Source organism: Erinaceus europaeus, chromosome 1, assembly GCF_950295315.1.
Source record: "Erinaceus europaeus chromosome 1, mEriEur2.1, whole genome shotgun sequence".
Taxonomy (NCBI): Eukaryota; Metazoa; Chordata; class Mammalia; order Eulipotyphla; family Erinaceidae; genus Erinaceus; species Erinaceus europaeus.
The window spans coordinates 205,129,558-205,145,403 of NC_080162.1; the positions used below are offsets into that span (position 1 = coordinate 205,129,558).

At 49.2% G+C, this 15,846-nt stretch overlaps 1 protein-coding gene across 4 annotated transcripts in view; it reads left to right on the forward strand.

Moving 5' to 3' along the window:
- Positions 1-15,846, forward strand: part of ASAP1 (ArfGAP with SH3 domain, ankyrin repeat and PH domain 1) — a 422,920-nt gene that overhangs the window by 103,279 nt on the left and 303,795 nt on the right. For 3 of the 4 annotated variants that reach the window (XM_060201453.1, XM_060201446.1, XM_060201440.1), the window contains one exon: positions 623-749. The exons of the other annotated variant lie outside the window; for it this stretch is intronic. In XM_060201453.1, the coding sequence (XP_060057436.1) occupies positions 623-749 (127 nt within the window). The remainder of the gene's footprint in view (positions 1-622; positions 750-15,846) is intronic. 4 annotated transcript variants of the gene reach the window in all.

Sequence of the window (15,846 nt, forward strand, 5' to 3'; positions counted from 1 at the left end):
GGGGCTACGGGCGGGGTCTAGAGCACGACGGGGCGTGGCCCTGGGCGGCGTGGCCTGTGACTGGGCGGGGCACGGCCTGGAGGTGGTGGGGGCGTGGTCGTGGGCGGGGCCGCGAGACCGAGAGGGGCGGGGCCTGTCCCTCGGCTGGGCGCGGTCTGAGCGGCATTGGGGGCGGGGCTTAGAAGGGGCGCGGGCGGCGGCGCGTGCGCAGAGCACTTCCTTGTTTGTCCCCGTGACCGGCGAGAGCGCCGACCGCCCGCCCGCCCGCCCGCCCGCGGGAGTGTGAGCTCAGTCGGTCCGTGTCCTCGCCGCCGCTTGTCACGGCGTCTCTGAGGCACCGTGGGCTGCTCCCGAGCTGCCCCGAGCTCCCGCAGCTCTCCGCCTCCCCTTCCCCGCCGCCGCTGCCGTCATGAGCAGAGGGAGGCGGGTGCCCGACAGCCCCCAGCCCCGCGCGCCGCTCGGAGTTTGAAGGGCGCCCGCGCCGCCCGCCCGCCCGCGCGTCCCCCCCGCGCCCGCCCGCGCGCTTTCTCCGCCGCCGCCGCCGCCGCCCGGGCGAGCTGCCCGCGGGTGCATGCGCCCAGACTCACCCCGCGCCCCGCTTGTGTCTCGCCCCCCGCGGCAGGATGCCGGACCAGATCAGCGTCTCCGAGTTCATCGCCGAGACCACCGAGGACTACAACTCGCCCACCACGTCCAGCTTCACCACGCGGCTGCACAACTGCAGGAACACGGTCACGCTGCTGGAGGAGGTAGGGCGGGGCCGGGCGCCCCGGGGTGGGGAGGGGGCCCCGCAGCCCCCCGCAGCCCCCCGCGAGGACGCGGAGTCGCCGGGCAGCCACGCCCCCGCCCGCAGCCCCCGCACCCGGCGGCCGCGGACACCCCGCGCTGCAGCCTGTTGGCGCCTTGCGGGGCGCGGGGCGCGGGGCGCGGGGCCGAGCAGAGGCCGCGCTGGCGCCCACACCCGCCCGGTGCTTGGCCAGGCAGCCGGACGGACAGACGGCACCGAGCCGATGTCTGGGGCGCCCAGGACGCACGGGGGGGGGGGGGGCGGCTGGGGGGCGGGCAGCGCGGTCCAGGTCGCCGCACCGGGTGGGAGATGCGCCTCCCCAGACCCGCCGGACAGACAGAGCCGCCGCCGGACAGACAGAGCCCAGCGCGGGCCCGGCTGGGGGCGCCCCTGGCTGAGTCGTGCGCCTTACCTGCCGTGCATGCTCGGGGCCCCGGGTTCAAGCCCCTGGAAAGCTCCACGAGTGGTGAAGCAGGGCTGCAGGTGTCTCCCTCTCTGTGTGTGTCAGTCTGTCTGTATGACTCTCTCTCTCCCCTCTTGACCTGCTTTCTCATTTTCTCCCTGTGCTACCATATAAAATAAATTAAAACTCAGAATCAAAGAGAAAAATACCGTTTCTCTCTGTTCTATCAGATAAAATGAATTTTTTTAAAAAGAATTCAACAGAAAAAAGAAAAATACCGCTGGAATGAGAGGGTGCTCAGACTGCATCCACCCCCAGGGCCTTTCCGTGGAGTTCCCCTAAATCCAAAGCCCTGGATGTTCAGAGATCTGTGCAGACAGGCGCCCCCCTGCCCCACCCCTCCGCACCCCCCTTGTTTGTTAAGACCCAGAGGCCACTGCCGGGCAGCACAGCCCTGAAAAGCTCATGCTGCTTAGAGACACTCATCAGAAGGGAGAAGGGAGGCTCAGGACCGCGGAGAGAACATCTCTAATGCAGATCCCTCCCCAGCAACCTTGTCGGAAGCAGGCAGGGTCGGGGCTTAGGGACTCTGACTCTCCAGTCCGAGTTGAAGTGAATTAGTGATAGGGGCCGGGTGGATAGGTAAGGAGGACCCGAGGGTCAAGAACTACAGATACAGAAGCCTCTGGACCTCAGTAAAAATAGGACATTCACCCTGAAGCTATGCATTGTTTTTAAAGTGTCATAAAGCACCACGCCCGGGTAGACCAGCCTAACCTGATTCAGCAGAAAAAGCATTGGGGTGAATTAGGAAGTGCAACCCTTTTCCCTGAAGGAATTATCATCTTGTTGTTGGTTTAGTCGAGGTTTGGAGAACTCGCAAACGTCAGCTCACGGTGCCTAGCCCCTCTGTGATCTGCACTTGCTACAGAAACCTGTTCTCTAGGCAGGTCCGACTCAGAGCGAGTGCTCTGAGCCAAGGGCTCCTTAATTTTACAAGAGGGTAGATTTCTCTCTCAGCCCTGAGTCTTATCTTGCCTGCCTGCCTGCCTGCTGCTGCTGCTGCTGCTGCTGCTGCTGCTGCTGCTGCTGCTGCTGCTGCTGCTCTGAATAAGTGTGAATGTTTTTTCCCACTTGAGGATGTTTCTGGAGTTTTTAAAGAGCTAACAGCGAGAGCTGAATTTTGAAGTTGGAGAACAGTCACCTAGTTAGGTTTCTTTGAGAGCCATCAGTAAATGGACTTTTTTTTTTTTCTTCTTTTCAAGTTTTCTGTCTCTGTGTCCTGTCCGTTTGTTGCCCTAGCTTGACACTTAGTGTCTGGGATTCAATGGAGCGGCTAGGCATTCAGCCCCAGGATGGGTCTGGCCTTCACTTAGTTGTGATACATTGGAACTTGCTGATTTGGGGGCATTTTGCATCCTTTTTCTGTACTAATTGTACGTGTCTCAAAAAGGATGTGGCGTTGACTAGACTGAGTGGCTATTTTCTTTCTGGATCATTCCCTTCAAAGCCTGCTAATAGAGCTGTCAGTTCACTTTTCTCTTTCTGCACATTCAAATAGTGCGGCTGTATTTTGTTTGTGCAATGTGTAGTATGGATCCACAGTCAGTAATGCTGCTTGTAGGGGCTTGTGGGTATATTTTGCAGCAACATTGGAGGATAGGGTTAATCCTTGGAGCTACTCTTTACTTATTTTTTTATTTGAAGTAACTAAAATTTTTATGGTTACAAGTTTGATTGATTATTCATTAAAATTTTTTTTTATTACCTTTGTTCATTTATTGGATAGACACAGTCAGAAATTGAGGTGCAGGGGGAGCTAGGAAGAGAGACAAGACAAACTCTTGCAGCCCTGCTTCACCACTTGCAAAGCTTTCTCCCTGAAAGTGGGGGACCTGGGGCTCAAACCTGGGTCCTTATACACTGTAATATGTGCACTCAACCACGTGTGCCATCACCTAGCCCCTGGTGACTTATTTTTAAAAGTATAATGTGAGACTTAACAACATATTAGGTAACATATGCATCCACTGTACTTCCTTCCATCTGACCAGTTTGGTCATGTTCCTGTATTTCCAGGCTTAAAGAGCATGAAGAAACTCAATTTAAAAGCCATTGCAACAGATCCATGTTTGAGAGCAAGACAGTTTTTGCAAAGCAGGGTAGGAAAACAGATCTAATGATAATAGAAATATAGTCGCCTGTGAACTTCTGAGGAAACTGGAGCCAGGCTAGATGTTCAGAAGTGTCTCCTAGAAGACACCGATCAGACTCTTGTTAGCAAACATGTAACAGTATGTGTTTCATTCAGAGCACCAGCTAGTTGCAGTTATTTTTCTGAATTTGAGTATAGTACTGGTCAAGAAGCCATTATTTCCACCTAAAAGAAAAACATTGTGCTTAATTTTTAACTGATGAGAGAGACTCAGCACCACTCTGGCATGTGTGGTACCTGCAGTTGAATTCATGTTTACAGGTCAGATGTGCCACCCACTGCCAAGTCTTACCCAGTCTATGCCTTTTAACTCTTGAATTATATCCCATGAGGTTAGACTTAAGGATCCATGTGAAATATTATTTTTTAAAAAAAAATTATTTATTCCGTTTTGTTGCCCTTGTTGTTTTATTGTTGTTGTAGTTATTATTTTTGTCATCGTTGTTGGATAGGACAGAGAGAAATAGAGAGAGGAGGGGGAGAGAAAGACAGATACCTGCAGACCTGCTTCACCACCTGTAAAGCGGCTTCCCTGCAGGTGGGGAGCGGGGGGGGGGGGGGGGGGGAGGCGCCTTGAACCGGGATCCTGACGCCAGTCCTTGCGCTTTGCACCACGTGCGCTTAACCCCCTGCGCTACCGCCCGACTCCCCCATGTGAAATATTCTATTAGCTTTTCATTGATAACTAGCTAGCTGTTGTAGTGGACATCTTCCCCCCACCCCAAGTTTATATTTATAGAGGGGATAGAGTCTTGAGCATACCTTGAATTGAGCGGAATTCAATTTTTTTGGAATAAAGGTTTTAAGATTATTATACTAAAATATATGAGGAGGCTTAGGGCAAATGACAGAATGTTGGCATATTTCACCAGTGAGATACTTGGAAACTCTGAGAATGCTGTTTGTTTTATCTTGCGGTTATTCTTAGGAATAGAACCTTGGGTACTTTTTTGGTGGTGTGAAAACTCAGGAGTAGGGATTAATATAGAAAACTTGGAATTCTTTTTTTGAAAAAGTCGAACGCTTTCTTATTTATGATGTTGTTTTTTTTTTTCTCTTTGGATTCCTAGTTAACATCCATAAGTCTTAAAAAAAAAAACAAAAACCATTAGACCTCTGTGCTTGGGAACCCCCAAATTAACCCACACCCTCCCTTTCATGATGCATATAGATATTGGTGCTTTTATTCAGATCTCTGTGACAAGTACTCTAGGAAATGGGTCCAAAAGTACTGGGTACAAAGAGGCAGAGTTTAAAAAGTCTAGACTTCACCTTTTGGGCTGACGGGACCCAGATAATGCTGGCATCATTTGGGGACACAGGAATGGGTTGGCTGCCAAGGCTTTATCCTCCTGAATTGAGTGTTTTGCTTTCTCAGCAACCAGAGCACACTGACATGCACCCTCTCACTCGTGGCCGTTTGGAAGCTCTGAGCAAGTGACTACGAGGACACAGATTTCCTGACAGTGGGGCAGGCCGGCATTCAAGGGCTACTTTGGGAGGCAGCAGGGAAGACACTCTAAGTCTGACTGACTTATGTAACGATGCCCTGGTTTTTCACCACTCTGGGCCATCTTTTCCAGATACAGAAAGCGAGACACAGTAAGAAAGCGACAACACCAGAGCGTTCTCCAGCGCCGTGGGGCCTGGGCTTGATTGAACTTGGGTTGCCAGCGTCCCAGGTGACCTATCTTGCCCGCCCTGTGTGAAGTCTAGACGGGCAGACCACTTAACTGCTTGGTGAAAGGGAGAACCTGGCAGTAAGTGAATGTGGCTCAGTGGCAGATTTGGACTTGGAGGCTTGAGGACCCAGGTTTGATCCCTGGCACCGTATGTGCTGGAGCAGTGCTCGTATTCTTTCTTGCAACAGAAATAGGTGAGAGAGACATGGAGAGAGTGAGCCATCAAAACAAAGTACTGAGGCTAGCACCTGCTCTTTGGCAGCGGTGGAAGAGGCATGTTCTGCCCACTGCTGGAGCCCCTGCTCGGGAGCCTGTGCAAGCACAGCACGGGGCATCTCACTCTTCTCTGGGCTTTATGGAGGAGGGATGCAGCCGTCTTCTCCATTTTACAGAGAAGAAACTTGAGACTCAGGGGGATGCAGTTGTTTAATCCCCAAGGTCAAATGACTGAGAAGTAAATAGGGTTAGGAAATAGTTAAACAATTAACAAAGTAGGCCTACTGAGTGTTCATAAAGACACAAAGTAGGCCTACAAAGTGTTCAGAAAGACACAAAGTAGGCCTACAAAGTGTTCAGAAAGACACAAAGTAGGCCTACTGAGTGTTCAGAAAGACACAAAGTAGGCCTACTGAGTGTTCAGAAAGACACAAAGTAGGCCTACTAGGTGTTCAGAAAGACTTTTTTTTTTGGTCCTGTCACCAGGGTTATCTCTGAGGCCTTTTTCTTTCTTTTTTTCTTGCTACTTCTTTATTGGATAGGGCAGAGAAAAATTGAGAGGAAAGGGAGAGGGAGTTGGGCGGTAGCGCAGTGGGTTAAGCGCAGGCGGCACAAAGCGCAAGGACCTGCATAAGGATACTGGTTCAAGCTCCCGGCTCCCCACCTGAGGGGGAGTCACTTCACAAGTGGTGAAGCAGGTCTGCAGGTGTCTATCTTTCTCTCCTCCTGTCTTCCCCTCCTCTCTCTATTTCTTTCTGTCTTATGCAACAATGATGACATCAGTAACAACAACAATAATAACAACAGTAACTACATCAATAAAACAAGGGCAACAAAAGGGAATAAATAAATAAATATAAGAAGAAAGAAAGGGAGAGAGAAAAAGACATTTGCAGACCTGGTTCCATGCAGCTGGCGGTTGGGAGCTCAAAGCAAGGTATTTGTACACGGTTCTATGTGCACTTAACCAGGGCGCCACCACTAGGCCTCCCAGACAGATTTATTTCAGTGGCTTTGTGGAGAATATTGAGGGACTTCCGGGAGGTGTGGCCATGGAGTAACAGGGATCAGTTCAGATCCCTCCCCAGAACAGCAGATAAATACAGCAAGAGACCTAAACAGAGTCCGCCAGCCTCCACTGAAACACCACAGGCTCAGCCACCCAGCTGCGGCGCTGGAAGGAAGGTCCCATCCTGCCTTCCCCGGGCAGAGGCTCTCAACTCCACCTCCATCAGGAGCTGGAGAGAAGAGAGGAAAAAGAGAGGCATTTGGATGTCGTCATAGGTGTAGGTGTGACTTGGAAAGGAGAAGAAGATGCCCCCCCTTCCCCCCCAAAAGGACCAAATATACAAATAGAGACAGATAGTTGTAGAAATAATAGTCACCTCCTATCTGCAACCTTGGGGGACCTGCTGTAGCTTCCACTGGAGGGAGGGGGACCCAGAACTCTGGTGGTGGGAACAGTGCGGAGTTGTGCTCCCATTACCTTGTAATTTTGTACATCAGTATTAAATCACCAATAAGAGTGAGAGAATATTGGAAGCTTTGCTTTCTGTGTAGTTTCTAATTTTGGTTTCATGAACAGGTGTCTCATTACCTACATAGCTTACTTTCTTCTTGGGTTCACATTCCAAGGAGTTCTTCCTTCAATGATTTGGTGATACCTTTCAGACTCAGAAGTGGACACAATCAAAGACTGTTATTCAGTAAACCCATTTTTAAATCTTGCTTCATTTTTTTAAAAATCATATTTTAAAGAGCACTTGCTACATGCAGATCCCTTTGCTAAGTTTTGCTGAGAAGTCAGGGCTGCCATCTGGTCGGCTTCAGGAAGAAAGGATATCCCCTCCAGAAAAGTGGAGAAAATCCCCTGGAGCTTCGGCCCTCGGTCACAAGCTAAACGACTTGGATCCTCCTCCAGCCACTTGCTGGGCCACGGGGACATTGCTTATTCGCTGCTGAGAAGTGCCCAGTGAGAAAGCTTGTTCAAGGGAGCTGGCGATCAGCTGTGGGTCTGCTTTAGAGTACTTCGTCTTGCCGTACTCAGACGTGTTCTGTCCTTTCTGAAGCCCTAGAAATGTTGGCGGAATGCAGATTCCTTGGTCAGGCCCTGTCCATCAGAGCGGTCGGCAGTCACAGCGCACCTACTGTGTGCGAGCCCCATACATCCTGTTATTTGACACTTACGTTCATCTGCTGTTATCACGGACCCTGCCTTACAGCAGTTAAGTGTTTAGCCCAAGGCCACATTGGCAGTGACTAGTGGGCTTGGAAATGAAGCCCATTTCTAAAGGCTCTCCGTGCCCGCCAGTCAGGCCATCTGCATAGGTATCTTCTTGCTCCATGTATGTTTTCATATTTATTCCTGTTCTTTTGGACACCTTCCATACTGATGACTAAAGATGTTGTTGTTGTTTGTTTTTGTCTTCTAATGTGGTACTGAGGAATATTCCCCCCGAGTGACTGTTTCGGGTCAACTTCTTTACTCTTTATTTCAGAGAGGGACATGAAACAGGCAGCGTGAAGATACCGCAGCACCACCCCGCCCTCTCTGGTGCCTTCTGACTTCTCAGGGTGCTCCTGGAATGTGCTGGGGCTTGAACCAGGGCCGTGTGTGTGACAAGCCTCAACCCCCGACCCGCTTAGCTATTGCTCCCTCCCTCTGGTCATTCACTTTTGGTTCATGGTTTCAGATCTTCAGATGCTCCATGGAATCTCACCCGTAGGACTTCTGTGGCCAGAGTTTGACATCTGCTCTTAATCGTTAGCTGCTAGTGTTGTAGACTGCAGGTACATTACTTCCCTTAAACTTGGGAAGCTGATAAGCTTTTAGGAAGTGCTGCTTTATATCGATGCTGTTAAATTTGATTGCAGTCTTTTTTTTAAAATTTTTTTTTGTATTTACTTATTTACTCCCTTTTGTTGCCCTTGTTGTGGTTATTATTGTTGTCGTTATTGATATCGTTGTTGTTGGATAGGACAGAGAGAAATGTAGAGAGGAGGGGAAGACAGAGAGGGGGAGAGAAAGACAGACACCTGCAGACCTGCTTTACTGCCTGCGAAGCGGCTCCCTGCAGGTGGGGAGCTGGGGGCTCGAACCGGGATCCTTATGCCGGTCCTTGCACTTTGCGCCATGGGCGCTTAACCCACTGCGCTACTGCCCGACTCCCCTGATTGCAGTCTTAAAGGAAGTCTCAGGCAGAGCTTAGATAGAAATCAAGGTTGGTCTCATGTTGCTGAAGGTGAAGAGAATGCTTTCTGTTTGTCCCTGACCTCTTGATAAAACAACAAAAGGTCAACACGTCTTCCTTGATGGCACCCTCCCACAGTTAATTCTGGACTGTGGCCCAGTCCTGTGACCCAGCACAGAGTATTTACGACGAGTTTTCTCTGGATATAACCAAAAGATTAAATGAGGAATTTTATTTGCTTGCAGGAACAAAGATGGGTACTCCTAGTTTTTCTAAAATAAGATTGAAACTTATTAGCTGAGTAACACTCTGTGCCATTTATACAATTTGCATCTTTTTTAAGTTTCAAAACCATTTTCCACATCTACTATGTTATAGAACCCCTGTCTACTAGGACTCTTACTCTTCTATGTGAGATAACCCAAGGGGTAAAATAACTTGCTTGAGATAACGAAATAGGAACTGACAGACTTGGCCTCCGAGTGCAGACACTCTGGGTCTAAAGTCTTTCCTGTTCTTCCTGTATGTCACCATCTTCTTAAACTAATTTTTTTAGATTAATTTCTTTATTAATGAGAAAGACTAGTGGGAAGACAGAGAAAACCGGGGCACGGGGCCGCACGCTTGAGAGTCCGGTGCTTTAATACAGTGGCCACCTTCCGGGCCACTGGCACCTTGGTGTCTTTTGGCTCATTGTCCACTTCAGACTCTGCCTTAGGCTCAGGGTCAGGCTGAGATGGATTAAAGGGCAGGGCAGGGTCGAGTGTCAGGGTGAGGTTAGGGTTAGGGCTAGGACTTCGGGTCAAGGTCAGAATTAGGCATTAGAGTCAGGGGCAGGATCGGGTTTATGTTAAACTAATGTCTTGCGAGGCCCAGAAGGATGGACAGTAATTAGGTGTACTTAGTTTCTAGTGCCAGCAAGAAATAGTTTGAGGCCGAGGAGACAAAGCGAAGACCAGTTCTTTTGCTCCGTTCCTTGGTGATCTCTTGTCGGATCTGTCTTGACATCTCTGCCTCTTGTCATCAGATGGTGCTGACCCTGTGACTCCCAGCTGACAGGCTTAGTCTGGGGCTAGCGACCAGCCTTCCTTGACCAGTCAGCTGCCCGCCACCCACAAGCCACAACCCTGGCGAAAGAGGCCCAGTTCCTGCTTGGGTGTGCACCCATGTTCCTCGCCTTCTTTCTGGCCACCCACAGCCCTGTCTGCTCGCTGGGCACCAGTGGTCACTAGGCCTTGGAACTGAAAGGACTTGGGGGAAAAGTCCATTCTGGTACTTAACCCGCTTTGGAACCAGATCTCTGAGGCTCATGAAAGTGATGATGGAGTGAGCTTCTGGAGAGATGGCTCACCTCATAGGGCACCCGCCTTGCTGTGCCTGTGGGCCAGGCTGGACCCCCCCCCCCCCCCCCAGCATACTGCACGGGAGAACTGTGACACTGAGGGAACCTCCTGCCTGGAAAAGTCAGGTTGGAGCAGTGAAATCATCCATGCGTGAGACCCCAGCAGTGCCAATAAGTAAATAAATCAATGAATAAATAAATAAATAAATAGTCATGAGGGAGCCATGCGGCGTGTCAGAGAGACCAGTAGACACTGGAAAGAATACGACTCAGCCTAGCGCACATGCCTGGTGTCTTTGGTACTGTAAGTTTGGAGTTTGTAATACCGATGATCCTGCTGGCTGGATGCTAATTAGTTGCAGGTTCCTGTGTTACTTCGCTCCTCTGATTGGTTTGCTAGAAGAGCCTTTGAGTTTTGTGTCCTCTTTTGGGTGGGGGGCGGCCCATTAGTGAGGCCCACTCCTGCAGTTCCGCCCCTGTGAGATGTGGAGGCTGAGGCCTCAGAGTGGGAAGGAAGGAATCGGCACTAACATCTCCTGCCTCCCAGCCAGGCTTACTGATCTCCACCGCCCAGCCCATCTCTGGAGGCCAGTTCACTGTGGTTTAGGGGAGGGGAAGTTTTCTCCAGTGTCCTTCCCCAAAACTTGCACCCAAGTAGGCAAAGTGAAGAGGCAGTCTTTGAAATCTAGGAACTTGGTCTTGCCAGCTGGTTTGCTGGTTTAGGTTGTGGTTTCACGAGACCTTTCTGCAAGGCCACAGCAGCTCTCTGACGTTAGGCTAAGGCTTTCCCCGCAGCATTTTTAGCGTTGGATGTCCAGAGGTCACTCAGGCCTTTGCTGGTGTGTTGTGAGTCGGGACAGCATCTTAGAGACAAAGGTGCTTTCCGTTGATAGAACCTAGTCCGTTTGACATTTATACAACCTGGCATTTGACTTCAGCCATTTTCACTTGTATCATTTCAGTATGACCGAATGATGGACTAGGGACCATTTGACTTCTAAATCTCTCAGTCCCCCCCCCCCCATTTCATAAATAAGCGGAACCATTTTTATAACAAGGAAAAGGATGCCTATCCAGCACTTGTTTATTGCTGGCAAAATGTGGCCCAGTGAATACCAGGGTCTGGCTAGTCACATCAGCTACTTTTCCATTGGGAAGGGGAAGATGATCGACCAGAAGTGTTCTTTTTTTTTTTTTTTTGATTTTTAAAAATCAAAATATTTATTCACATTAAATTTTAAACTAAAGTAATAAATCCTCTGTGGTAATGATTTAAGTGCAAGTAATCCCGACTTTCACATTCTTTTGGTAGGGAAATGAATAGGGGAAATAAAGAGCCAGCCAGACGTGGACGTGGACGGAATTCTCTCTGCCGGGAGCCAGAGGCAACATTTGGCAACCTTTCACCAGAGTGAAGTTACCTTGCCTAGGTTAATTGCTACCCTGTTTCTTGTGGTGTCTACTGGGCGAGTTGCTGACAGTGTTTCGCCCTTGAATAGAGCACCGACTTCAGTCTATGCAGAGTGCATGCAGTAGGCCCCGGCATGGCGTGTGCTCTGAATAACCCTGTTCTCTCTGCAGTCGCTGTTGATGACAGTTGGCTTACCCTCTTGGTGCAGCTGAGAGGATGAGACTCATTGGACAAATTGAGAGGAGAGCCTCAGGAAGCCAGAATGACAAGGTCCTATCTTCTAGGATCTTGATGGGTTTTAGAACTAGCACAACGCTGTATGCCTTGGTCCATTGGGGGGCAGGGGGTGACACTAAAAGCCAGTTTGATTTTTCAGTGTCCTCAGCTCTGCTCTCTGTCTAGCCCTTAGTATGTGCTGTTCTGCAGTAGGGGACCAGTGACAAATGCTGCCCCCCGCCCAAGGGGGGGCATCAAAGACAACCTCATTTCTCTGTGTCACTGCTAGTTCTCTTAACATGAGTCCCTTGTCCCACTCTGCTGCATCCCCTGCATTGGCAATCCAAACTTGGGAACATTAACCCTTCCCCCCCCCACCCCCAGATTTTCCTGGGCTTTGGGCGATGGTCTGCTTTCTCCGTTACATAATAAAGTGCAGCTATTTACTTTGGGTCATTTGGAGGAGCTTCAGTGAGAGCATGAATGCCCCCACACTGACGAGGACAGCCTGGTAGTCGGGCTGTGTGCTGTACTGCTGACAGCGTGGAGCCCTGACTCCACAAGGAATGCTATTCTGGGCTGGAGGCGAGTCCCGTAAAACGAACAGGATCTGTTCCTGCATTTGCATTTTGTCTGTTCCTTGTAACTTCTTTGCAATGTCAGGAAGTTGAGATTTAATTATTGGAGGGGCTAGGTCCTGATGGTCCTGATGGACTCTTAAGACTTGGCAGTGGGCTCTTTCTGGCCCAGCATGGTCTGAGCAGCCCCGTGTCATGATGCTGTCTGTGGCCACTTACGTAAGAACTGAATTTTAATGCCAAAGCTATGGTATAATTTTCCCAAAAGGACTGGAATATATGTCCCTTTGATAAGACAGCACCAGATTTATCCACCCATAAGCTTGGGAAATAAAATTAGAACCTCATGTGCCAGGGATGTAAAAGCAAGATCCAATTGCGTTTTGGTCCCAACTGTTACAGAAGTGACGATTTGCTTAGCTGAGCCACGCCACCCCTTCCCTGCCAGGATACAGGAAACTCAAGCGTTCCCAAGCTCTTGTGGTTAGTATAGCTTGGACACTTGTCTTCTCTCTTCATATATATATGTATATATATATGTTACATTGTAGGAGGATTAGTGGTTTACGGTCAACAGTAAATAGTTGTTGGTACATTTATAAAATTTCTCAGTTTTCTGCAAGACACTTTAATCCCACCACCCCAGTTTCTAGGCCCTATTCCACCATCCTGCACCAGAAAATTCTCAGGCAATATAGTACGATATCAGGCTACAGAATGAACGTACAGAAGTCAGTGACGTTTCTTTCTGCCAGCACCTTGACTTTTTCATCTTAAGGGGCTAGGCTAGGAGCGGTGCATAGCCTAACACATGACAGGATGGCTGTCATGTCATCAGTTAGAATCTTCCACCAACACTGTCCTCGATCACCTGCTCTCTGCGTGGCCCCGGTGCGTAGCCTGACACACGGCAGGACGGCACTCTGATGCTTCCTTCCTGTGAGTGAGGAAGCTGTTGGCCAGAAAGCTCAACTGCGGTAGGCCCTCTCTCCCCAGTAAAACAGAATACCAGTTCAGGCGGAATCTGAGCTAAACCGAAGCACTCGGGAGAGTTATTTTATGAAGCAAAGGTGGCAAGGATGATAGTTGAGAGAGAATATTTGCAGGGGGGGGGGGTGCAGATGGCAGAGAATGGCAGCTCAGCCTCCCACCAGCAGAGTCTGCGCAGTTGAGTCAGCTTCATGGAAAGGAGCGTCGGGTGCCCGGCTTGCGTCACTGCCAGTTCACTCAGCTTCCGTGTAGTTGGTGGGGTTACCTGAAGAGTGGGGCTTCGTCCTTCCCTCTCGCAGGATGTGACAGGTATGATGGTTCTCAGAAAAATGTTAAGGGCTTAAGCGGACATAGAATGAAGTGGAAGGATCCGTGCAAGGATCGGGTTCAAGCCTCAGGTCCTCACCTGTAGGGGGGTGGCTTCACAGGTGGTGAAGTGGGTCTGCAAGTGTCTCTCTCCCCCTCTCTATCTTCCCCTCCCTCTCAGTGTCTCTCTGTCCTTTCCAAAAAAAATTCGAGGGGAAAACATGGCCACAGGAGCAGTGGACTCTTACATAGTGCAGGCACCAAGCCCCAGCGATTACCCTGGAGGCAATAAAGCAAAACAAAACAGAAACTTAAAGGACTTTAAGAGCTGTGCAGCGCTGCCAGGTGGTGGCGCAGCTGGTTGAGTCACATGTCACAGTGCGCAAGGACCCAGATTCGAGCCCCCGGTCCCCACCTGCAGGGGGAAAGCTTGGCGAGCAGTGAAGCAGGGCTGCAGGTGTCTCTGTCTCTCCCCCTATCTCCCCCATCACTTTTGATTTCTGGCTGTCTCTATCCAGTAAATAAAGACAATTAAATAATTTTTTTAAAAAGAGACGTTTATGGAAACCCTTGCTCTGTATACCCATATCACACAGCAGAATCAGGGCTTGGATGGGCTTTTCTGACTCCATTGACATGAGACCTCAGTGGAGATGACAGAGGCCCCTCCCCGCCTCCCTTGGTCGTGGGAAAAGGAAAGGTGACAGCATGACTGACACCCACTGGCGCCCGGGAGATAGCGCAGCCTTGTCCTCAGCTCACCTCCCTCTGACCCCTTTTGACCTGTCCTCTTTGAAGGGCTGCGGTCAGGTCACAGTGCTATCTATAGGCTTCCTGATGTGGTCGAGAAAGAGTAACATTCCCCACTGGGTGTGGGCAGAGAAGAACCTCCCCGTGGCTCTTTAAGCCCCTAGTGATGATGGCGTTTAAAAATACTCTGCCACAGATGCCCAGGCTGGGAGGAAGACTCAGCGGGCAGATAGCTTGTTTGGGAAATAACTCTGATTTGACTGACCTCCCAAAGATAAACATAAATGTTCTCAAGGGCTGAGGGCTCTGCTTTCATTACGTGGCTTCTTCATTGACCAAAGTATGTGCACATTTGAACATCGTGTTTTCAAATGTGGGAAGGCTATTTCATCAGTCTTTTTTTTTTTTTTTAAATTGTATTTGTTTACTATTGGACAGAGTCAGAGAAATTGAGAGAGGGAGGAGATAGAGAGGGAAAGAGACAGAGACACCCGCAGCCCTGCTTCACCACTCATGCGGCTTCTCCCCCTGCACGAGTGCGCCAGGGGCTTGAACCTGGATTTTCATCAGTCATTTTTATTTTTATTTACTTGTTTTTCTCTTTTTTCCATTTTGCCTCTGATCATTTTATTAATGATTTACAAGGTTATAAAATAATAGACATATAGTTCCACACCACTCTCACCACTAAAATTTGGTATTCTCATCTCCCACTGTTTTCTCCCAAGTTTGTTTGTTTTTAATTAATGTTTTACGTTGGACAGTAAATACAATAGTTTGTACATGCATCACATTTCCCAGTTTTCCACATAACAATACAGCCCCCACTAGGTCCTCTGTCATCCTTTTTGGGCCTGTACTCTCCCCACCCACCCCCGCCCCAGAGTCTTTTACTTTGGTGCGATATGCCAATTCCAGTTCAGATTCTACTTGTGTTTTCTCTTCTGATCTTGTTTTTCAACTTCTGCCTGAGAATGAGACCATCCCATATTCATCCTTCTGTTTCTGACTTATTTCACTTAACATGAGTTTTTCAAGGTCCATCCAAGATCGGCTGAAAACAGTGAAGTCACCATTTTTTACGGCTGAGTAGTATTCCATTCTGTATATAGACCACAACTTGCTCAGCCACTCATCTGTTGTTGGACACCTGGGCTGCTTCCAGGTTTTGGCTATTACAAATTGTGCTGCCAAGAACATATGTGTACACAGATCTTTTTGGATGGGTGTGTTGGGTTCCTTAGGATATATCCCCAGGAGAGGAATTGCAGGGTCATAGGGCAGGTCCATTTCTAGCCTTCTGAGAGTTCTCCAGATTGTTCTCCACAGAGGTTGACCTTGAAAAAATCATGACATTCCCATTGACATTCCCACCAGCAGTGCAGGAGGGTTCCTTTGACCCCACAACCTCCAGCATTTGCTGCTGTTTACCTTTTCTCATGTAGGACATACTCACAGGAGTGAAGTGGTATCTCACTGTTGACTTTATTTGCATTTCTCTGACAATCACAGACTTGGAGTATTTTTTCATGTGTTTCTTGGTCTTTTGGGTCTCTTCTGTGGTGAATATTCTGTCCATGTCCTCTCCCCATTTTTGGATGGGTTATTTGTTTTCTTGTTGAGTTTGGCAAGCTCTTTATATATTCTGGTTATTAGTCTCTTGTCTTATATATGGCATGTAAATATCTTCTCCCATTCTGTGAGGGGTCTCTTGGTTTGGGTAGTGGTTTCTTCTGCTGTGCAGAAGCTTTTTAATTTG